Source organism: Exophiala bonariae, assembly GCF_035927105.1.
Source record: "Exophiala bonariae strain CCFEE 5792 chromosome Unknown scaffold_3, whole genome shotgun sequence".
NCBI lineage: Eukaryota > Fungi > Ascomycota > Eurotiomycetes > Chaetothyriales > Herpotrichiellaceae > Exophiala > Exophiala bonariae.
Genome location: NW_027042478.1, coordinates 1,076,281 through 1,098,625, shown reverse-complemented (window position 1 = coordinate 1,098,625; position 22,345 = coordinate 1,076,281). Strand labels below are relative to the sequence as shown.

The 22,345-nt window shown below is 49.7% G+C and overlaps 7 protein-coding genes across 7 annotated transcripts; 3 read left to right on the top strand and 4 right to left on the bottom strand.

Annotated features, from left to right (window-relative positions):
* Nucleotides 1–798: 798 nt before the first annotated feature.
* On the bottom strand, nucleotides 799–3,339 carry LTR84_007912 (uncharacterized protein; the record flags this gene model as incomplete). The annotated part of the gene is made up of 1 exon (XM_064851464.1): nucleotides 799–3,339. The coding sequence occupies one exon, from the start codon at nucleotides 3,337–3,339 to the stop codon at nucleotides 799–801; it is 2,541 nt and encodes an 846-aa protein (XP_064710467.1).
* Nucleotides 3,340–8,223: 4,884 nt separating this feature from the next.
* Nucleotides 8,224–9,103, bottom strand: LTR84_007911 (uncharacterized protein; the record flags this gene model as incomplete). The annotated part of the gene is made up of 2 exons (XM_064851463.1): nucleotides 8,224–8,633; nucleotides 8,737–9,103. 2 exons carry the CDS (start codon nucleotides 9,101–9,103, stop codon nucleotides 8,224–8,226), a joined length of 777 nt encoding a protein of 258 aa, XP_064710466.1.
* A 486-nt stretch (nucleotides 9,104–9,589) lies between these two features.
* LTR84_007910 (uncharacterized protein) lies at nucleotides 9,590–10,777 on the bottom strand (the record flags this gene model as incomplete). Its single annotated transcript, XM_064851462.1, has 1 exon — nucleotides 9,590–10,777. One exon carries the CDS (start codon nucleotides 10,775–10,777, stop codon nucleotides 9,590–9,592), a length of 1,188 nt encoding a protein of 395 aa, XP_064710465.1.
* Nucleotides 10,778–11,756: 979 nt separating this feature from the next.
* Nucleotides 11,757–12,740, top strand: LTR84_007909 (uncharacterized protein; the record flags this gene model as incomplete). Its single annotated transcript, XM_064851461.1, has 1 exon — nucleotides 11,757–12,740. The coding sequence occupies one exon, from the start codon at nucleotides 11,757–11,759 to the stop codon at nucleotides 12,738–12,740; it is 984 nt and encodes a 327-aa protein (XP_064710464.1).
* Nucleotides 12,741–13,383: 643 nt separating this feature from the next.
* LTR84_007908 (uncharacterized protein) lies at nucleotides 13,384–13,851 on the top strand (the record flags this gene model as incomplete). Its single annotated transcript, XM_064851460.1, has 2 exons — nucleotides 13,384–13,392; nucleotides 13,549–13,851. 2 exons carry the CDS (start codon nucleotides 13,384–13,386, stop codon nucleotides 13,849–13,851), a joined length of 312 nt encoding a protein of 103 aa, XP_064710463.1.
* A 1,560-nt stretch (nucleotides 13,852–15,411) lies between these two features.
* Nucleotides 15,412–18,174, top strand: LTR84_007907 (uncharacterized protein; the record flags this gene model as incomplete). Its single annotated transcript, XM_064851459.1, has 2 exons — nucleotides 15,412–15,724; nucleotides 15,779–18,174. The coding sequence occupies 2 exons, from the start codon at nucleotides 15,412–15,414 to the stop codon at nucleotides 18,172–18,174; spliced, it is 2,709 nt and encodes a 902-aa protein (XP_064710462.1).
* Nucleotides 18,175–18,753: 579 nt separating this feature from the next.
* LTR84_007906 (uncharacterized protein) lies at nucleotides 18,754–21,695 on the bottom strand (the record flags this gene model as incomplete). Its single annotated transcript, XM_064851458.1, has 2 exons — nucleotides 18,754–21,569; nucleotides 21,629–21,695. The coding sequence occupies 2 exons, from the start codon at nucleotides 21,693–21,695 to the stop codon at nucleotides 18,754–18,756; spliced, it is 2,883 nt and encodes a 960-aa protein (XP_064710461.1).
* Between the last annotated feature and the right edge of the window lie 650 nt (nucleotides 21,696–22,345).

Here is a 22,345-nt window from a genome sequence, read left to right as displayed (position 1 = left end):
TGGCGGTCGCTTTGGGGAGAAACTCCAGCTCTATCTAGGTAAGTACGTCGTATGTACATGCCTAGCAAGACGGAATTCCACGAGCTTTTCCACGGCGAACGGGGCGGATTGGGCCTCGGACTGGAAACACAGTCCTGCTCCTTCTCGCCCAGCCTGCCGGTGCTAGGCGCCGTTCGTGTATGAGGAGAAATGATTGGGCAAGATGCTGTTGAATGGGGTTGCCGTGGTGTTACCTGCCAGTGGTGCGATGGGGATCACTGATGGGCGATATTGGGAGCGCAAAATTCTGGACGGGCGGTGTCCAGTAGTGGTCATGAATGAGTCATCAATCATGTATCATGTGCTAAAGGCTGGTTCGGGTTCTTGTTCACCTATTCTTTCGCCAATGCCCATTGACTGTTGTTTGCCTGAGGTGAAATCCTGCTGTACGGATACATGTTCAGGGTCGTTAACCGGCTAGTTCATCAAATACAATACAAGTTTAGTCAGACAACATCATCAGCGGGTCACAATATCCAGGGTTAATAGATGGGAGAGAGCAATATATCAATATGGAAGATTATCTTTGAATGGTGAACACAATTAAATTCGTGGGACTATACAGTTATGCTAGTGTTGTAGACAGGGGGGTGAGGACGTATCTAAGTGATGGTTCAGGCACAGTATGTTTGATATTGTACTCTGGGTTCAATAGCTCAGAAGGTCTGGTTCGTTTGTGATGTGAGAATTAAGAAGGGTGCCTTGTTGGCTGGGGAGGTGGTACTGTAGATTTGGTTTGGGCTCTCAAGGCCGAAAAGGCTAGAAAGCCGCCATAGATGCATGCTGTCGGAGATATTGCGCTGCAAGATCTGGAGCAGACGATACACAGTGAAGTGCCATCCGCTTACTATCGTTTCTGTTTGGCAATGCCATCCTTGATGCTGCCCAAAACTTGGTTCCTTGTTGCATCTGTCTTGGATTTGGGTCAGGACAGGGTCGAGATGGGTCGTCAACCAATTCGCGGGCAATCTGATCATCAGAGTCACCTTGCAGAATGTACCGCACATGGTTCTGCACACATTCCGATTTGGATAGAGATCTCTTGTGGCCTCTTGGTAGTCGTCTGAGGTATTCTTCACTAGGTGCGTCGTAGTTTTGAGGTGTGGGGGTCACGCTCTGACTCGCACTGTCCATTTGTGAAGACAACGATAGCAGGATACGGACAGCGCTAGCCTCAAGACCGGTGGGTGGATTGTTATCGGAAAGCTTCGCCACAGGCTCTTCACTGCTGCCATAACCTTCATCATGAAGACTTGCGACAGAGGAGTAATGCTTATTGCTCAAAGATGAAGTACCGATACCATGCGAAGGTGTCGATACTTGCGTCAAGGGTGAGGTGTATTGGCCATTGCCGGACAACTGTACTCGGGGCAGCGTAGAAGGAAAGGTTGACCATGAAGAATTCGAAGATATTGACGAGGATCGTGATCGTGACGTGCCGCAACTGACATCAGATGTTACGGATGCCGGCGAAAAGACAGATGGCGTCGTCGACCTACTGGGGTACTCCTGAATCGTCTCTGCAGGACGTGTCCAAGATCTCACAGGTAAGGCAAACGGCTGTGATCGTGGTGGAGGGCATCGATCTAGATTCGCATTCATCATGCATTGTCGGCGCATACTTCGCAGTGCATCGACTGACGCTGAGCATCTCAAGGCAGATCGACCACCAGGTGTGGATGAATGATAGCCATCTGCAATGGGCGGTGTGCTCTGTGGTGTGGGGAGATTTTTCAACTGTGGTTGGCGGGGAATTGTCCGAGCGGGACTCATTTGCACAGGTGTTTGAGGAGTGTCGGCTTTGGTCGACTCGGTATTTCGTGATCTCAAAGAATCACAAAGACTGATATCGAGAACGGAAGCCATCGAATCCATTTCTGGGCTCGACTCATCCACGTTGTCTGATGATCTCTCGGGATCAGAAGACAATTCGCGATAACCCGGTACAAAGGTCTTCAGAAAGTCTTGGGTGAAGGTCTGATCCTTGACCATCTGAGGATCTAACCTGTGAATAATGTCTGACCACCAATCATCGGTGAAAAGGTTCTGCTCCTGGGCCTCATCAAGATGAAGCGAAGGAACCATGTCAGCTAAAGAATTGCCAGGACTGCCCCCAGAGGTACTGGAGCTTGCATCTGAGAAGTCGGCTTGGCATTGTGGTGATTTGTTGGACAGTCGACTGAGAGAAATGACAATTTTGCTCCAGTTGTCAAATGATTCTTTCGGGATGTGAAGGCTGTAGTCAATGAGATGGAGATAATCTCTCTCATTCTCGTTGATCTCGTTGCTGCGAAGACCAGATATCTTACTCCAGGCTCGAGCCGAGTAGTTACGATCTTGCAGATACTTTGACGCAAGCATGAGAGCTGAAAGGAACATCCGACGACCACACTGCATCGCACGGCATTCTCGTTCCCGGGATTCTCCAGGAGAACTACGAGAGGTTTGTTCCAAAGCGCCCGTGGGTAGTCGGGCCTTGAGGAGGACAAGGTAGAAGAGTGCGACTTGCAAAGTTGAGTAGCTTGCCCTGGAGCGTTTCAAGGTCTCTTGAATGAAGACTCTCAAAGGCAAAACTCCTGCTCCATTGAAGCAAGTCGACATCATTGGGGGCGAAGCCGACAATGGCCAGAATGCTGTGATGAGTCTTGTGGCAAAAATGATTAATAGTGTCACGAAATGGTCCGTACATTCGGTATCTCGGGTAAGCTTGCATGGTGGGGATTGGCCCTTGGTTGAAGCGCTCCTCCGCCGATTGCATTTCTGGAGTTGAGGCTCGGAGGCTTTTCTTCGAGGAATCGAGTCGCTCCGACTGTTCGAACATCGTTCAGAGCGTTCACGAGAGATCGAATGGTGAGCTACAGGTGGTGGGCATCGATCAACAGAGACGACGCTCTGGGTTGCGGTGCCTCCCAGGTTCCCTGCTTTGGTGAGTCTGATCAGGTGCTCCTGAAGCTTTGCGGGGTACTCTTCTTTGGAGCGGCAGGTATCTCGATCCTCTTCGTCCAAGAAATCGGTTGGGTCGGTAGCATTTGTGGAATATGTGTGAATCGATGAATCTGAAGAGTAAGAATCATGGTTGGAATCGGTCACACTGACGGAATCGTCAGGAGAAATAACACTGTGTTGATCGACATCGCTGCGGTCGGACCCGAGTTTGTAGTGTGGTTGAGGCCACGGCTGTTGTTGCTTTACAGATCCATAGTATGAGCGAGTGCTCGATTGAAGCCAGTCGGAGACGTGAGCAGGAACCTTCTGTCTGAGACCATGGTTGAGGGGATCAATAAAATTCTCGCTGCCCATATTGTGCAGCGGGTGATTTTCCAAACCTCGAAATTGAGGAATGAACAAGGATGAAGATGGCGACTTGCTATCTTCTGCGAGTAAGAACAAAGTTGAAGTACCAGGAGGGAGACTGGGACTTGAGATGGTCTGTGTCGAACCACCGCGAGTCAGAGAGCAGATTGGCTGTTTCTTGATACAAGACGACTTGATAGAAGAAGGACAGTGTTGACAATCGAAGAGAACCCGTTCAAAGTTGGATGTCTCTGGTAACACTGTCCTCGATCAAGAACAAATGGTCCTGGATGGGGAGGATCAAAACAGTATGCGACTCTGGCGGTGGACTTCGACGAGCAGAAAGATCTTGTGATATGTTAGGTATAGACCACCAACTCATACTTGCTTGTGATGTCGGATTATGACTGGATGTGAGTGGAGATTCGGGGTATGAAAGGTGCCGGTAGCGTTGGAGGACGACCAGGCACTTATCGGCAGGGTGTTGGAAGTGATTGAGCGATAGGTGTTGGCTGCGAACAGGCGTGAACAGATTGTATGTGTCGTTTGAGGTAGATACTAGATTCGGTGGTGTGAAAGTGAGATGGGATTCAGGTGGCGGATTCGGTCAAGGTCGAGCACGTCTTTCGGCGTACAAGGGTGGTGGTGGTGATTGGCAAAATGAGGAAGATCTATGAAAACAGAGTCTGAGGCAGACATTGCGAATTGAGTCAGTATGATGCTGTTTGATTCATCCATGGTTTGCGCAATTGTGCTCTTCTTTCTTGAACCGGTCCGTGGCAAATGGTGCGGCCTCGGATTGAGAGTTGAGTGTTGAGATGCTTACAGATGGACAACCAAAGGCACAAAAATGTGTCTTGCGTGTGAATGCGGTGAATTGTTGATCTAGATCACAGGAGGATCGAATACCGTGCAGCGTGTGCTGCATATCGTGAATTGGGTCATGTTGGCTCGTTGGTAGAGAAGGAAATCGGGTAACAGTGGTCGGCGGGCCTGGGGTGCTATATGGCAGAGGCAGAGGCAGAGGCAGAGGCGGACGGGCGAGGGCTGGGCGAGGGTCGGGGGTCGAGGGTCGAGAGTTGTGGGCAGTTGCCACACTGCGCCGCTCTGATCATCACCGGATGACTCAAAACCCCAAGTCCAAGTCCAATTCCAAGTCCACTGGGCAAGTGCAGGTGCGAAACCCGCCTTCGCCGCCCAACTCGACCTTCCCAAACCAAAACCCAAACTCAGCCAGGCCCTCCTCGTAGGTACCCATCTCCATAAGCTGCCATCAATAATGCCAACACCCTCACTGCCAGGCAGGCCGCGACACCATCCATCACCGGGTTGCATCCACACTGCCAGGCAGGGAGATGATGTAGAGTCACTCGTTACTGAGTCTAGTTGTACAGAGTCTGATAACAGGACACCGTTGTAAAAGGAGTCCCTCTAATTCATCTCATCAACATCCATAAAATCACTTCCTGGCTCTATAATAGAACGCTTGCCTTGCGCTGTGCCTGTCTTGAGGCTACGAATTTTGGTCTGCCTCCTTACTCTCCTTACTATGACTAACTACCTAGGTAGCTGGTGGTTGGCGGCAATAACTATTGATTGCTTCCTAACAGCTCGCATCGCATCACATCACTGATTCTTTCCTCAAGATCAACCTTTGATCAGGTCTCAGCATGGCATCTGGTACTCCCGACTCTGATCGATCTGGGAAAGCATGTGTAACACGATCAGAGACGTAGCAGCCACGAGAGATGCAACACGAAAAAGCAAAGCAACCATTATTGGTGCACCACCACTTACAACAAATCACGGCATCTCGCTGTCCAGGATCAAATGCGAATCGAACCAGTCAGGATCCCTCGTAATTATGAATCATCGCCAGCCTGATTCGCCCCCAGGGCCTAGGGCCGACAATCTTTCGTTGGCCAGTGCCACGAGAAGGTTGTGGTGTGGCCCTTGCACTCTGGGCAACCTGGAACTCCTCCCTCTGCTGCCTAGGAAAATTCAAATCCATCCCCAGAATAAATTGTGACTCAAAGCACTTGGTTTAACCATGGGCGGCAAAATTCCCAGGCTGCGGCAAACGCCACTTCAACTCAACCACTTTTCAATATTTCAGCATGGCTAGTCAAGGCTATGAGTGGGGAGTCAAAGCTTTCTGACTCTTCACGTGCATGTCTTTCGTTTTGTCCACGCTCAGCTCGCAAAGAACACTTCAATGTGGTCAAGAATAGGTAATCAAGCTGCGCCCAAGAGCACTTAGTTTTGGGGCCAGCTCAGCTCGGAGCCTTCGTGACTCTCGACTGACAAACGCCTACGTAGTAATCACGCAGGCACGGTGATGCAGTCCACCGTGGCTGCCCTTACAGTATCATTCGGCCGTCTCTGAACCTGAGAACTGTCCTGCGAGAGCGGCGCAGCTCCATTTGCTCTGAGTCCAACATCCGGATATGTCACCTTCGCCTTTGGGTTCCGAACTCTACTCTTGACTCGGTCCTCGTACTCAGGGGAGCCTAAAGGGTCCATCCATTCTTGGCTTAATCATACTTTCCTACCTGTTCCGAGAATACCTGTTTGTTGCCTAAATCCCGTCTCACCAACCATCAATTTTGAATTTATGGGTTTATGAACACTTACGTTGTCAATCTTGTACAAACTACGGGTGAAGATCTCCATACCTGCAGGCAAGATGAGAATAGGCCTAGTCTGAGTGTCGAAGATGGTTGTTAGCAGCCAAGATCATCCAAGCGAATGATACTCGTCGATCACGTGCGTGTCACGTGAGGTGCATAATTCTGCACAAGTTTGCCCTGGGGCCATCAGACAGACCAAACTGGCACAGTTTGTCATCAGCTTGTGACCTTCAACCGACACCCGTGGTAAATGTCCCGTGGCAATCGGCTTACACTGGCTTGCTTCCATCACCGCCGCTGCATCGCGTCAGAACAGCTGCCCAATCCGAGGCCCTTTGGTGTGTTTCGTCAGAAGTTTCAAAACGGACGAAACAAAACGCCTTGTGAGACCTAGGTACTTACTCAGGTTCGTCCGGATGAACAGGGACGAACTTCTCCCTGTCTTGATCTGGTCGTTTATCTCATCTCCATCGAAGATCGGATAAAATCACTACAGATGCGTCATGAAGCATGCCTTCTCGTGGTGCATAGTAAAGCACGACCTTTCGGAGCGGGCTCTCAAGTCATCCCGTCGCCGTACTTGTACCACACTTCTCGCTGATTTATTCTTCGGCCGACAGTGGTGCTTACTCTGATGAAGGATTATCGCATCGTCAACTTCGACCATATCGCCGCATGATCGTTGCACCCACCTAGGCACAGTCCTCCAATGACAATATCGGCTGTGCACACCTTCAGTCTTTCCAGAATGTAGGTCCTGTCTTCCAGAAATCAACTATGTTCACTGCTCGCGAATGTGGGTTCTTTACAGAGGTCGCTACTCGTCGGCCGTGACGACCCACGAACAAAGTAATCAGCAAGCTCCTCAGCGTCATGCGCGTGTCCCATCTGGTCTACACTCGCGAGTCGGTAGTGAGATACTTCCTTTAATGAACTAAGCTCCGTGAACTTCCCCAGAAGCATTCACTCGTCCAATACCACACATACTCTGCCTGTCGCTATGCGCGCCCTGTTGCTATCTAGGTTGGTCATCAATAACATCTACCGGACTTACTTTTGTCTTGCCCACCAGAAATTGCTCCAGACAGAACCAGATCCCACTTACATGGTCTGGACAATTGCAGACCCACCGTCTGACATGATGAGATGGCGTATTCGCATCATCTTTTCTCGGTGTGGATGTCACTGATTCAGTTCTCAGAGAGTCGTGGGCGAGAATATCATGTCTGCCTAATCGTGAAACACGTGACCAGCCCATACGCCAATCAGATCCATACTCCTTGCTGGTGCTGATGTTCGTGGCCAACCTACCGCCTTGGCCTTGGATGCTACAATGGACGATCCTGAGCATCACCAAATCGTCTGCCTAGTCGTAGAGGTGGTCCGAAGAGGCCGGTGACCCCAGAACCAAGTGGAACGCTGTTTGAAGAGCAGTGGCGACTACGATGTGTGGACGGGCTGCGTGCGGTCCACCAGCTAGTGAGTGGCGTTCCATGACTCTCTTGATGTGGTGTTTCTCGCACAGGAGTTTACAGCAGCTCGTTGTTTGACACATGCAGTGTACGGCGCACGAAAAATGGAACCGGTGAGTCGTCAACCCCGAGACTAAATCAGACTCGTACGGCGGCGGCAGCAACATGATTGAATCGAATTTGGCAGCCTCGCCTGTCCCCAATGGTAAGTTCGATCGAAGTACGTTGTTGCCCATGTCATGCTCGAGGACCTATGATCTTGGCCAATTTGAGATTTGGTCAAACACAGCTCGAGATCTTGCGGGGTATGGAACGACGATGATATTTGTCAAAGACGTGTTTAGTTAGCAGGGCGCAAAGAGTACACAGTCACCTGCCGTTGTGTGTCGTGGGATTTGGCCTCGAGCATGTCGGCCAAGAATAGCGAGAAATGCCATGACTGAACTGCATTCAAACAATTCCAAGAAGTAATCGGGGGTATAGAATAATCCTTCCATTTCTATCGTGCTTTTCTATAGTGGGATCATGGTTTGATGCGCGGGGAATTGGAGATATACTTCATATCCGCCGTCTCTGTCGCTCCACAGACTCTTTTGGTCCCCGATACCTCTCTATCCAGACCGCAATTGTTGTTCGCAAATATTCTTACAACCCAAAAGTCCCAGCCCGAGTACGCGATCTTTCGAAAGCCGGTCGTTTGCGGACGGTCGTTCTTCGATCTGTCCTTTGTTCGGTCTAATGACCGACAAAAACCTCCCATCAATGGCACCTCACCAATTTTACATCGATCATATCTTGGGCGTGGTATCATAATAGTGTGCCATCTCCAACCCGGCCCTCTTGAACCCGCACTTGACGTAGAAACCTTCATTGGCCTCGCTGCAGTCGAGAATGCTCTTATAACAGCCGACCTTCTCTGCAACAGAGTCGAGAGCCTGGATGATGCGCAGCCCAAGTTTCTTGCCCTGTTGATTCTTTGCAACGGCAATATCCTCGATGTGTCCGACCAGTCCCATGTTGTGGATGAACTTGCGCTCGACGATGACGGCGCCCGTGCCCACCACGGTCCCGGACTCGTCGCAGATCACCAGGATGTAGTACGTGTCGTTGCGAGAAGAGATGAAGTCGTATCGGGCATCGAATTCTGCTTGTGTGGGTTCGCCGACGGTCGTGAGCACCCTCAGTGTTGGAAGGTAGCCTATTGTCCATTTGGTCAGTCACTCTGCAGTCATTGCATTTCCATCCCATTGCCTCCTATTCTGGATGGGATGTGGGGGTCTAGTAGTGGATCTCTAACATACCTCCAAAGTAATCACTCCTTCTCAACGGCCGGATGGTATAGCCCGTGGGCAAGGTGGCCTTGGTCTCATCGCTGATGAGTGTGGGAGAGAAGAGAGGTGTGTCATCTTGATCTGCAGCTTCTGAAATCGCAGCTGCGTAAGCCGGTAATGTAGGTTCCGACGGTGCGATTGTGGTCGATGCTTGTTTCGTTTCTGCAGGCGTGGGTGTGGGTGTATGTTCAGAGGCAACACCGTTACTGAGGATGCCGTTGGTCTGAGGGATAGCGGTTGTGGGGGGTTCCGGAGAGGTCATTTTGTTCACGACTTCTGCTGCGGGCAATGTTGTTGTGGGTATGGACGTTTCCGTAGATATCTGCGACTCTGCCATGATGAGAGATTGTCAAAGGGATGATCGACGGAGTAGGATATGGGAGAGCTGAGCTGAGACAGGCGCTCGGAGGAGGTTCAGTCAATAGTCAATGAAGGGGCAATGCTCTGATGTGTATTTCGGCGACCGAGTTCAGCGATGAAGAAGGTTTTGGAACACTGAAGAAAGTAGGGATGGAGGAACGAGTGTAGACGTATACTTGGTGATTGTGGAAGGAGGGTTGTTGAGCTGCTAGATCTTCAACAACAATGGAGTCAGCTCCCGGCCTGACAGAACTGCAAGCAAACCCAGCCTGGGGTCGGTATGCACAATTGAGGCTTGAAACATTTTCTGGACACAGCCTCGGTTAGACTCTCCATGCGATCTTCAGGGGTGCGCCTATTAATAACCGAAGCTTCCACACATGCTTAACACTTTTACTGAAACTGAGGTTTAGACATCTGCTTCGTTCTATCTGAATCTAAGTTGCTACAATCTCTATTAGGTCTATTGATGCAGAAATGTAATTCGATCTGGTGCATCCTCGGTCAACGAGCATACCGACCTGAAATCCCCAAACACTTCCCTTCGCGATCCAATAAAGTCTTGGAAGTAATCCAGTTCAACCGCATGCTCGATTTCTTCGGCCGGTGGTAATCCAGGTGGTCTCACAAATCCGTCATTAAGAACAAGTCGCACAAACCGAATTTTCCTGTCGTCTATGGTTTCACAGACGATCCGTTCCAAAACTAGTCGCCCTCCCATTGGGACCACGTCGCTTGTCCTCCAGTGCCGATCAGTCTTAACATGGTCGGTTGGCAGTTCTTGCTCCACCAGCGGCTCATTCAGAAGTTGCAACGTAGCCAAAACTGGCACGATATCGCCGTCATGGACGAAACTGAAATACGCATCCTCGGATGACTCATTCATCAAGAGTCCTCTTGTTGCGTTCAACCAAAGCCATCCCATAGCTCCAGCGTAGTCGTTCCCTGGTCCTGCTCTGTAGAAGTGCAAGACGTCTCGAGCATATTCAAAGTCCAGCCATTCTTGATGCGAAAAAACCTCACACCATGGGCTCGAACCCCTCGCCAGAATCTCAAACCCACACATCTCCATCATACTGTAAACGTCGTACATGGAAAATTCCAGGCCGCTTGCATGTTTGGCCAATCTTTCTGCGATTGGCTTTGTAAACCTAGATTGCCATTGCGCAAGCATTGCGTATCCGGCGTCGTGGCCCCTGGTTGTATCTCGAATGTATCTCCAACACGTGTCTCCAGGTGTCAGGGTATCGCCAGCTCGGTCCTCGGTTTCGGGGATGATTTCGAGCTCAGCGGCATTTTGAGAAGCCCATTCGGGACCAAAAAACCCATCAGCAAAGTTTCGAGCGGTCTCTATGTCTCGTTCAGAGCCACAAGACCAGAACTTTGTGCGTCGGTTCGTTGGGATCAAGTGGTCGTATCGTTGGCGAAATAAGTTTCCCGTGTTATGTGCCTGTAGAGTTCCAGCATAAGGGCCACTGGCGGTGAGGTTCTCAAAAGCAGGATCACTCGGATCTGTGAAATATTTCCACGATTCCAAAAAGGATAAAGGACCGTCCAAGGTAATATCAGGGTCGTGCAGGCGACTTAGCAGTTGTAGATGTCGCGCACCTGCATTTTTCGTCGGGTATCGCTCTCCATGTCTCGACAACATGTGAACCTGATCAATTCGACATGCGCTCGGGAGTGGTACATCTGAATAGGCAACCGAGTTTCTTTTAGGTATCCAGGGGCCATTACCCCCAAGGTGATAAAACAAATCCCAGTTGGCCGATGAGGCGACCTCACATCTCAAGACTACCCTCAGAGATTTAGACGTAGAGCAAAGTCTATTCCTTATGTTGCATAAGGTTGGGAACAGTAAATATGCAGAAAGAGAAATGAGTACGATCCAAGACAGATGGCGACGTACTCGCCGAGGGGGGACCATTGGAGGAGAATGCAGAGGGAGAAATGCCAGTTTACTGTCAGGATGCATGCTTTAGAAAGAATAGAGAAAAGAAAAGAACGACTCTTAGCACCTCACATGACTATTCTTATAAATTCAGAGAAGGTGGTGAAGCAAACTGAATGCATGAAAAAGATAGACAAAGACGGTGAACTTGAAACCGCTTGGAAGTCAGGAATAAATTTCTTGGGTCCTCCTGCCCGTGTAACGACTTCACGCTAACGTCAACCCATTCAATTAACCATATTCCTATCTCCGTCTTGTATCAGGGCGGAGTTCAAGAAAACCCATTTGATGAGGAGCGCTCAATAAACATCGAAGTCGTATGTGATAGCAAAAGCGTGAGACCAAATTTTGTGACAACAGAAGCTTCAAGGCTGCCTCAGTAATGAACCGGGGGTGATGGACAATGGCGCCTCCCCTCCCCAAGTCCACGAATGACATACACTGCCACTTACACCGGCGAGATGGCCGTGGTAAAGCCGTGGTGCATCCCCTGGTGTTCTCTGTGTCGTCAAGGTGCGGAGAAATGCGACAGATTTCAGAAGCGGTCGGCTCGGGCTTGAGAAGCCGATGTTGATATGATGCCAGTGCAAAGGGCTTTATCAATGTTATGAAGTCCTGAGTTATTCTCCTCCTGTCACACATTAAACTGATTTTTACCTAGCGACCATAAGCCCTCGACATGGGCTCAGTACCAACAGCATCGATTTCTGGGGGTTCCCATACTTTTCCAGCGCCGAAGCCTGGGATTTATGTCCCTGCTGTAACTTTCTTCGACCCCGAAACTGACACTCTCCGACCAACGGAACAAGCAAAATACTATTCTTATCTGGCAAGTACTGGTCTAACAGGTCTCGTCATCCTGGGCACCAATGCAGAGACCTTTCTGTTGACTCGAGAGGAAAGAGCGACCCTCTTGAAACTGGCACGTCAATCTGTGCCAGACAATTACCCCATCATTGCCGGTGTTGGTGGTCACTCTACAGCCCAGGTGATCGAGTTCATAGGGGACGCCCATGCGGCTGGAGCAGACTACGTCCTCGTTCTCCCAGCGGCGTACTTTGGGAAACAGACGACACCCGCTGTGGTCAATAACTTTTACACTGCGGTTGCAAAAGCCTCTCCACTACCAATTCTAATCTACAACTTTCCAGCAGTGTGCAATGGTTTGGATCTTGACTCCGACACCATCGCTGCACTCGCCCAAGCGAATTCTAATATCGTGGGAGTGAAGCTCACCTGTGGTTCCGTTGGTAAGATTACTCGATTGTCCGCAACATTCGAACCCGAGAGGTTTGCCATATTCGGTGGCCAATCCGATTTCTTGATTGGGGGATTAGCAGCAGGAAGTGCAGGTTGCATAGCTGCGTTCGGTAACATCTTCCCCAAGACTCTGGTCAAGATCTATGAACTCTGGAAGGCAGGCAAGCATGATCAAGCATTAGCACTGCACAGATTGGCGGCACACGCTGAAAGCCCTACTAAAGCGGGGATCGCCACGACGAAATATGCTGCAAGCCAGTTCAGCGCGAAAGCAGCCGGTATTCCAGGAGATCTGGAGGCCTTACTAAGGCCCCGGCAGCCATATGAAGAGCCGGCAGCCGCAGTGAAGAAAAAGATCGTCGAGGTCATGACACCACTAGCAGAGGTTGAGGTTACCTTGTAGCCGTGGGTGAATATGCCTGGGTATCTTGTTGAGATCTTGGACATGTTCAGTTGTCCTACTGCAATTCTTAAATTCGAGAATGCTCAAATCTGTTTGAAAAGAGTAAAACACCAGCAATCTTCGAATTGAAGAATGGACTGGTATGTTAGACTATCTGCTCCAAGCACGTTAGGTACCCTCGAATTATCACGTGCGGTGGTTTTAGGGGTGATGGCAAGCTCCTAAGATAGGAGATTGGACAGAGACCTGCAGAGCATCTTTTCCAAATGCGAATTGAATGGTTGTTGCTCCTCCGATTCCGCCGCATCGTTCATACGTGTGACACTGACGCCGCGACGTGAAATGGAGTTGGCAACCGCCATCCTAGGAATATACCTCTTACTCTCACTAGTCTTGGTGAATGGTGGACGAGAATTCATGATCATGTCAGCCGGGAAGCAGACACTGGCGCAATCCCCAACTCGTCTTCTCCAGACCGCGAATGAACAGTACGATACTGATGTCCCTGGGGTGCCGACGGTTCCGAGGAAATACGCCTCACCAAGTTGCTGGGTCATCAAAAGCACTAGATAGGTGACGTTGCCTCCGTATTTGGCGTCGCTTTTTGACCAGTGGATTTCCGTGCTTCCCTTCCGAGTGATCCATGAACCGAGTAGGTACTCATGGCGTTGCTCATCATACCATCCTCCTCTTCAAGCAGCTGGGACTGAGATTGATCTCTTCACCACTGCAGACTTCTGAGGTGACTTCTAGTCAACCGCTTCCAACATCATCAGCTACTTTGAGACCGAACATCCTTCTGCAATAGCAGCAAATCGTATCATCTTCCATTACTGTCCTGTTTATTATTACAGTCATCGGCATCGTCCTCATAGGTAAGTCGGTAGCTGAAGAAGCAGGAATAGGATCCTTCTTCAAGAAGCCAGGCAACGACGAACCGTCGACTCCACCAGAGAATGAACTGCAAGCACTGATTCACGACGAGGTCCTCGTGGCTGCCACCAAACTCAGCAAAGACCTGGCAACTGCCACTCAGCAGCTTCGCGATGTTCAAATGATCAAGCCTCTCCAGGAAACGACTAGTAACCGCCAAGCAGAACCTACAGTATAGACATCAGATACCAGAGTGCAGCAACGAAAATCCAAGCAGATGCGAAGCCTCTACGCTTCTAGCATCAAGAAGCAGATGAAACGGCAGCCCTCATGCAAGCAGGGTAAGTCGAAATGGAGCTACGAGGGCGTTGTACCGAACGTGAGGTGTTTTGCTCAATGTTTGGCTTTGAGCTCGCGGACAAACCATTCAGGCAGAAGAAGATCACAAGTTCTGAATTCGACAGGTTGTTCGGTGACATCAGTCCTTCTTGCCGATACAATAGTTTAAGGACCACGCGGGAACATATGAATGTTCATTGGAATGAAAGTGTCAGGGACATATCGCATTCGAGGGAGAAAGTCAGATTTGAGAGGACAAGCAGGCAAGCATTACCGCCTTGCTATCGCCGTGGGACATCCCAGGAGAAGCCGATGGCCTGTTGTATGAGCGTATGGTACAGATGGGTATCCGGTTCGTCAGTATCGCCAGTCGTGGAGAAGTTCTTGATGTCCGAATACCTTACTGAGTATCTCGTTTGGCATAACTTTTAAGCTCTCACCCACAGGAAGAACAAAGCTTAAATTCAATACTCGGAGTTGGTCCGTGGAAAGGCCATGTATGTTATTCGACGGGTTCTTCATTCTCAATCAATGTTCTGTAGCGCTATCCGTACATGTGATGGACGTTCAATTTATTGAATAGGACCACGACTATGGCCACATTCGACCACATGGTAAGGAGCATAGAAAATAAATAGGGAATTCTTTCTGTTTCCGGAGCACAGATACAAATAACGTATGATTCATGAAGATCACCATCGTCTTGCTATCAGTGACCCAAATCCTGATCTGGATAAGAGAAGGTTGCCGGTTCCTTGACGGATGGTGGGAGCTTTTCCAATCTAGTCGTGACGGGCGCGAGCGATAGGCATCATAGTCACCGCCCCGGCCCATTAAGCGTCCAAGTCAAAGCCTGGAAGTTCGCTATTTGCTGCAGGGCCACGAGGTGTGCCCACTAATGCGATGGGCTATTAGCTCCCGCAATTAGCTCACTGACTCGCGCCCGGTGGTTCCTTCCATGCACCTCTTTTGGTGGTCACAATCACTGGCAGTTGTTCACTTATCGGCTTGTCGGTCCTCAATCTCATCGACGTCCACAAGGCAAAACAAGCCATCAACTCCCACCATTGTCCTTCCTTTCCATGTCACTCTGGAGTGTATGATCAATTTCACGTCTCATTTCCACCACCAAGCACTCTGTGCAGAACCGAACCAAACACCACAGGAAAACTCACCCATCTGACGCAAGTCTGCAGTGCAGGTGTTGCGTTCGGTTGTTCAACTAGAGGATCCATTCAGCAAACCCTAGCCACCTGTGGCACCCACTTTTAATGCAAGAGGCTGGTCTTCCATCTTGATTCCATACCGATACGAGTACTAGTACTCGCTACTGGTCGTATATGAACCTCACCCAGCCTCTCAAAAACGCATACTTTGTCCCACACGAGTTTTACGAAATTTCCACAGCAGCCACGCATCCGTATCACAGGCCTGGCGCCATTGCCACGTTGCTGGCACCATGGCGTCGGTGCACAAACAGTCAGCCTTGTCATGGCTAACCATTTGGTCAACTCTGTTCACGCTGCTTGCATTCAATGTGATAGGCACCACAGCTGCAGATGAGATCAGGTGGATCAAGTACACTGGAAATGATGGCATCGTTTGGCTAGATGATGCTCGCAGACCTTCATTGTATACTCAGAATTTTGGTGACTGTCAGGGGGACTCCCTCATCAACGTCACCCGCTTCGACGCGGCTTATTACAAGGATAACATGACTGTGCTCTTTCACTTGGAAGGCAATTCTGCACTTGCCAACGAAGATTTGATGCGTGAGTTACACTTCCCAGATTAGGTGCTGACATCCGCTAATCTAGCACTTCCAGTGTATATCGGAGTTTTCGCTTATGGCGAGTCTCGCTTCAACCTTACCTTCAATCCTTGCAATGCCAATATCGACAGCTTGTGTCCTCTCAACTCTTCAATTCCGATAACTGCGAACGGTATTATTCCAGTAGCACCATCAGATGTCGCTAACATCCCATCGATCGCGCTGACTATCCCCGATTTTGAAGGCCAGGCCATCCTGCGAATCTTTGCAAATTCCACCGAGTCTCAGATAGCGTGCTTCTCAGCTGTCGTCACTAACGGAGCCACCTTCAGGCACACTGCCGCTGTGTCCTCGGTTTTGGGACTGTTCACAGCCGTTGCACTGCTGTCGTCATTCGCCGTTACAATATACGGCCAGAGCATTCCTGAGACCAGGAAACACTATGCACATTCCATTTCAATCTTTGTGGTTTTCTCCGTTTACCAGCATATTTTCTTTACTGGAGGACTCTCTATGAACTGGCCCAGTGTCTTGGTCTCGTTCTGGAGCAACTATGCATGGTCGGCTGGTATAATCTACAACCAGAAAATGCAGAACTCGATCAACCAATTCATCGGTGGAAACCGTGGAAATATCAGTATGGTGGGCGCTGCCCAAAGTGGTGAAAATGCGGTTGGTCTTGGTGGAGGATATCAGATTTCTCAAATCTACAAGAGAACATCAGCGATCCTTTTTGAACCTGCGAGCACATTTCGACTGCCAGACTTTGAAGATGTCCTCAAGCGAAGACAAGTCGCAAACAGCACAGGACCCTCCTGGTATGGTGCCCCTGTGTACCCCGGACTGCCGCTGCCAGGAAATTATTCAGGCTTCGCAGGAACTCTGGGTCAGATGGAGATTCCGGCATCCAATGCCTTTTTGACTGGATTGTTGTGGTTTCTGATTCTCATTGCCTGTTTAATAGCACTCGTTGTGCTCATAAAGCTGGCCATTGAGTGCTTGTCCAAGCTACGCTGGATCAACAGTGACCGCCTTGGTTTCTTCAGGAGGCACTGGATTTGGTTTACTGGTGCGCTAGTGCTGCGAGCTTGTTACGTTGCGTTCTTTATGATGATGTTCCTCACAATGTTCCAATTCACCTTGGGAGGTGCCACGAGTGTAAAAGCAATAGCGGCGGTGACGTTTGTGGCCTTCCTGGTCGGCATGCTAGGTGTCACTGTGTATGCACTATGGTATAGAACAAAGTCCGAGCGGCTATCGGAAGAGTCAAGATCTGCGGGAAAGGCCGAAACCTCGATACCACAACCCAGTGATGATCCTGAACAAATACAGAAGTCCCCCAGTTGGATACAGCGCCACCTATCTAATCTGGACTCTGGACTCGTCCACGTGCATGATGATGAAATCTACACAACAAAGTTCGGCTGGCTAGCCTCGAGGTTTCGTCGCAGTCGATGGTGGTTTTTCTCGGCCTGGCTGCTGTATGAGCTAGTAAGGGCTGCTTTTTACGGAGGTGCTGCAGGCCACCCGTTGATCCAAGTCTTTGGGCTTTTGGCTTGGGAAATCATTGCGCTGGTTGCGATCGTTCTTTTAAAACCATTTGAGAGCAACCGCCTCAACATCCTCATGGTGTACCTTTTGGGATTCAGTAAGGTCTCCACAGTTGCTCTTTCATCGGCATTCGACCCCAGATTCAAACTCGCCAGAATCCTGACTACGGTCATCGGGGTTATCATCATCGTCATTCAAGGTCTGCTCACTATCTGTCTAATGATTGCTATTGCTCTTGGAGCCATTTCGAGCTACATGTCTCTCACAAGGTATCATGAAACGATAAAGCCAGCGTCATGGTTGAAGAACCGTACTCGTTATTTGGCACACATAGACCAGAAGGCTACTGACCAACCCAAGCCTCCACCACCACCGCCGCCACCAGAGCCGGAGTTCCCCAAGGAACCATATTTTACAGTATCTACTGTTCGCAGACAGCCAAAGATTTCCGATGAAGATCCCGATGATCCAGAGGATACTGCATCGACGAGGCAATCAGTCGAACCGGGAATGGGTGAAAACAGCGTCGCTAATCTGCCTCGTAATTCCTCAGTGCGATCTCGACCCAGTTCATCGACCTTACCATATGGAGCGAGGGTGCATAGAACAAGCTGGAGCACTCGAGATTTCCAGCAATTGGACTTGAATACAGCTTCGAATGCCCCTCACTCTCGCATGAGCATGGACAGCTTGCATGATGTTTCCATGAGGCATCGTGCGGCTAGTCTGAGAAATACCTCACGAGATTATCCTGATACGATAGTCTCGAATGTCGCGCCGGTTGAGGGGAACTACAGAGGACACGGTAGAACACAGTCTATGAAATATGCGCCGAAGCGGAACAGTTCCATTGTGGACGAGGAAAAGGAAGCTGATATCGACGCGATAACACCACGGTAGTGTACGACTTTGATGAACATATCTTAAAAAAGGGACAATATGCGATAAGACCTGCCGTGCAGGATCTGATTCCAGGTTTTTATGCATCAGATACAGGAGTATTATGTCTTTAATTCTATCGTGAGTATTGGCAATCAGGTAGCTAGCATCTCATGGCGCAGGTTTTGGGGACACACGTGTCCCGGAGGATGGTAAGCTGGACATACCCTACCTTGATAGGATCAACAGCCAAATATGTGATTCTCCAGAGACATGTCCAAACTGTAAGGATTCTGTCTGCTACTTTCCGGAAGCACGCAAGGGGCTGAAGGTCGTGAAGCACATATGATGAACAACGAGATCGCCATTTTTGTCTATTGGGTCCACCCATCCATTCTTGAGCTACATGCTTTTGGTCTGTAACTGTACTCTACTAGAGGCTGTGGAGAGATGTCTTCCATCATCATCAGCTGGCCTCTCTATCATACGCTTCGCACCGAGAGATCACTTTCACCACAACGCCCCGCCCGGGCTTTCAAATGATCACCATCCCATATTATTATCCCCTGTGCATGTATCTACTGGGAAAAACCGTCCCCATCACAGCGTCATATAAGCCTGCAGAACCTTTGTTGCATCGGGGCTCAGCGTCGCGTTGACCGTCTGTCCGATCCTGCCGTTGTGGCGCTGGTCCGCGGCCTTGAGATACTGGCCGACCCATTTGCGCAGATCCGTCACCTCGGCGAAGGGGTCTTTGACTGGTGGGCGCACGGTGTTGAGCTGTGTGAAGCCGACGCCGAAGCCCGAGTCTTCGACGTCGAGTTCGGTGATGTGGTCGTCGGCCTTGGGGGGCAAGGGGGGGTCTTCAAGCAGTTTAAGCAGTGCGTTGCGTGTTAGGGGCCAGCCCTTGGGATAGCGGGTCACGAAGGCTTGGGAGTCGGCAAGGGTTTTGGTGAAGGATATGGCTGCGACTTTGCGGTCCAGAGGGCGGGCGAGTTCCTGGGTTTTGGGTAGGATGATGCTGAGGTACAGCTGACGGAAGATGTCTTGCTGAACGCGATCGGTGGCTGCGATGAAGAAATCGGCTCCGAGTCCCTTGTCGTCTCGTGATGATACAAAGTGGTAAAATCGGATGAATTTGGATGTGAACGACTGGGTCTGTTTGTTTTGCAGACGTGCGAGCATGATGTTCAAGATTTGTACCCAATATTGATCCAATGCGGCGGGTGGGAAGGTCGAAATGACACCTTCCAGCAAATCAAACCCGAAATTTTCGTAGACCTTGGTCGATACCAACTTCTGGAAGATTCCCAGGACGTGTTCGACTTGGTTGCCACTGACCAATTGTTGTTGGGCTCGAACAATGATCGCTGAAAGAAGCCTTACCAGAGCTGGAACATTACCACGCTGCTCCCATAATGTGGGGGCGATGATTGGCGCGATCAATGGCTGATACTGATCAGGTAAAGGTTTTGATGGCTCAGCCTCCAGCAAAGCGGCCATCAACTGGAAGACGTAAGGTATAAATTCCTCGACACCACCCGATAAGATGGCGACTAATGGGTTGAATAGAACGGCCCCCAAGGCTTCTGACTGCGCTGCTGGGGTGAATCTGATAAGGGCGCCAATGCTTTCGAAGTGATAGTAGTAGAATCTGGGATTGCTGGGATTTGCTGAAATGATGGTTGTGATGGTTGTGAGATGCTGTAAGACGCTCTGAGCCACGGCAGAGATACCCTCTTTGATGACTATCAAAACTCTCATAATACAGCGCATGAGGAATTCATTCTCTTGGATTTTTTCCGGCGCTTGATCTTTCTCAATGAGACTAAAGAGATGCTCGAGCAGGCTTGGTGCCAGTGGCGTGATATTGGATGTATCGATGACTGGCTTGCCAGTGTCGTCCGTCAAAGCCAGCACCCTCTCGACTGCCACAGCGGCGTATGTGTACACGCAATAATTTGGGTTTCCGAGGTGATTGACAAGGAGAGGCATGACCGACTGCCACTGGTCTTTTGTGATGACACTTCTGAAAACGTACAGGTATTTAATGGCATCAACCTTGAGCAGAGGATGGGTATCATCGTTTTGCAGATCGAGAGCGAGGTTCTTCGAGAAGAAGTCGCCAATGTCCACGAGGCTATTTGTCTTGGTGACGCCATGAGTAGAGGTCGTGACACCTTTGGATGCAAGCGCAAAGAACAAACTGACAGCCATGTCCTTGGCTCGCCAATTCTCTTGTGGGTTACGCGAAAACTCGTCCAGGGCTTTTTGGACATAAGTCATGGCTATACCTGTCACGGATTGTTCAAATTGGTCACTGAGTTGGCGAAGAAAATCACCAGCAGCTCGTCTCCGAGTTTCACTGTCTGAACCTTCAAGATCGCGTCGAATAAACTCGATCGGTTCATCCTCAAAAGTCTCCACATCAGAATCGCGTAAAGCGACATTGGGAAGGATGACCTTCTCGATGATTTGTGTTTGGGTGTTTGCGTCGCCAAAGGTCTGCGCTTGCTCATTAATGCCTCCGATAGATGTCAAGAATTGCAAAGCCTTGCTGACAAGTATGTCATTTTTAGGGTCTGGTCCAGTATTGGTCAGCAAATGCCATGAGCTTCCCACGAAGTTGCCAACATATTTGGAGAAGTCGTCGTAGTATTTGCCAATGTAGAGTGTTAATGCTTCAAAGATGTTTGCCTTTATGTTTTCGAGAGGACCGGCTTCCGACTCATCATCTGTGTGTAGGAGGGGGTTGTCGTATTCCAGGTACTTCTTGAGCAGCCCGGAAATGCCCTGGAGATTGTCTTCGAACACGGGGGATAAGTCTTGACAAGAAAGATCATAGAACAACTGCATAACGAGGTCAAGCTCGGTGAAAGCATTTTGGAGGGCAACCTTGTCATTACTATGACTGTCGATGTAGGCATCGAGATTCTGCCATAGAGTGAGGAAGGGTTGGGCAAACTTAGAAAGTACGTGGTTGATCTCAGTGAATAACTCGTCCGAGCGGAACAGAGGCCGCCATCTTGCGAAGATTGAATGTGCAACTTGGAGCACACCGGCATTGACGACAGGATCATCCTTCTTGAGTCGAGAAATGAGGTCATCCACCAACGTATCCCAGCGCTCCCAAAAATCACTGTCAGCGATGACACTAATGGCCTCACCGAGCTGAGTTTGAATGCCTCGGGGTACAGCGATCATAAGCCCCACGAGCTCGGTCTTGATGGCGGTAACATCTTGTTGAGGTAGTTTGTAGTTTCCTTCCACATCGGTCCAGTTGCGCTTGATAAAGTTCTTGAAGAAGAGGGCGCTTGCAAGTCTCGTGTTATACTGGAACTCGCTAGAGGCAGTGATATGGAGGAGGAGTAGAGCAAAGCCAGGCTTCTTCTCTTCGGCTCTGATTTTGAGTTCCGCTGATTTGGGAGGGCATATTAGTATTTGCATCTGGACAGAGAGGTACACGGTGACTGACCTTCTTTGTTCTGCCTGGGATCAAGACTTGCGTCTAACAGCTGGGCGAGAGGGGCCAATGCAGCCATGATTGTCGTGAGAAGTCGGGGTAGTTATGAAATCGTTTCGTACTCAGCGCATGGTGGGGAGTGCTTCAGAGATATGTCAAGCGTGAAAAGAGCAAAGAGATAGAAGAGATCAAAATGTGAGAATCAGGCAGGATATTCTTTTCGCAGGAAATGATTTGCACCAGCGATCGTGAATGGAGTATGGAAGCAATCGATTGAAGGCTGAATCCTCATTAATGTGGTTTTGTTTACCACCGTCGGAGGTCGGCATAATAATGATTTCTGTCTGCCACTCCCACCACCACCGCCTTTGGGCTGCGTCTCAAGCGCCGGATACTTGGACGGAATACATTACGGTCGATCATTTGACACTTCACAGTTATGCAGAACTCCAGGACCCTTAGGCTGTGACGTCTTAGGTATCTTAGGTAGCCGTAACCAACGTCGTCAACTTCAACATTGGGTTTCCACAACGGCACAAAAGCATAAAATATGATTTTGACCTAAGTGAAACTCGGATCCATTGGACAGGGCATTCAAGAAAAGTCTTTTCCAAAGGTCTGCGTGCATGTCGCCAAAATGACATGGTCAGGTCACTGCGTCGAAAGAAAATTCTGATCCTGACCAGACAGGACGTTGAAATTGTGCAATTACAGGTGGGAAAAATGCCA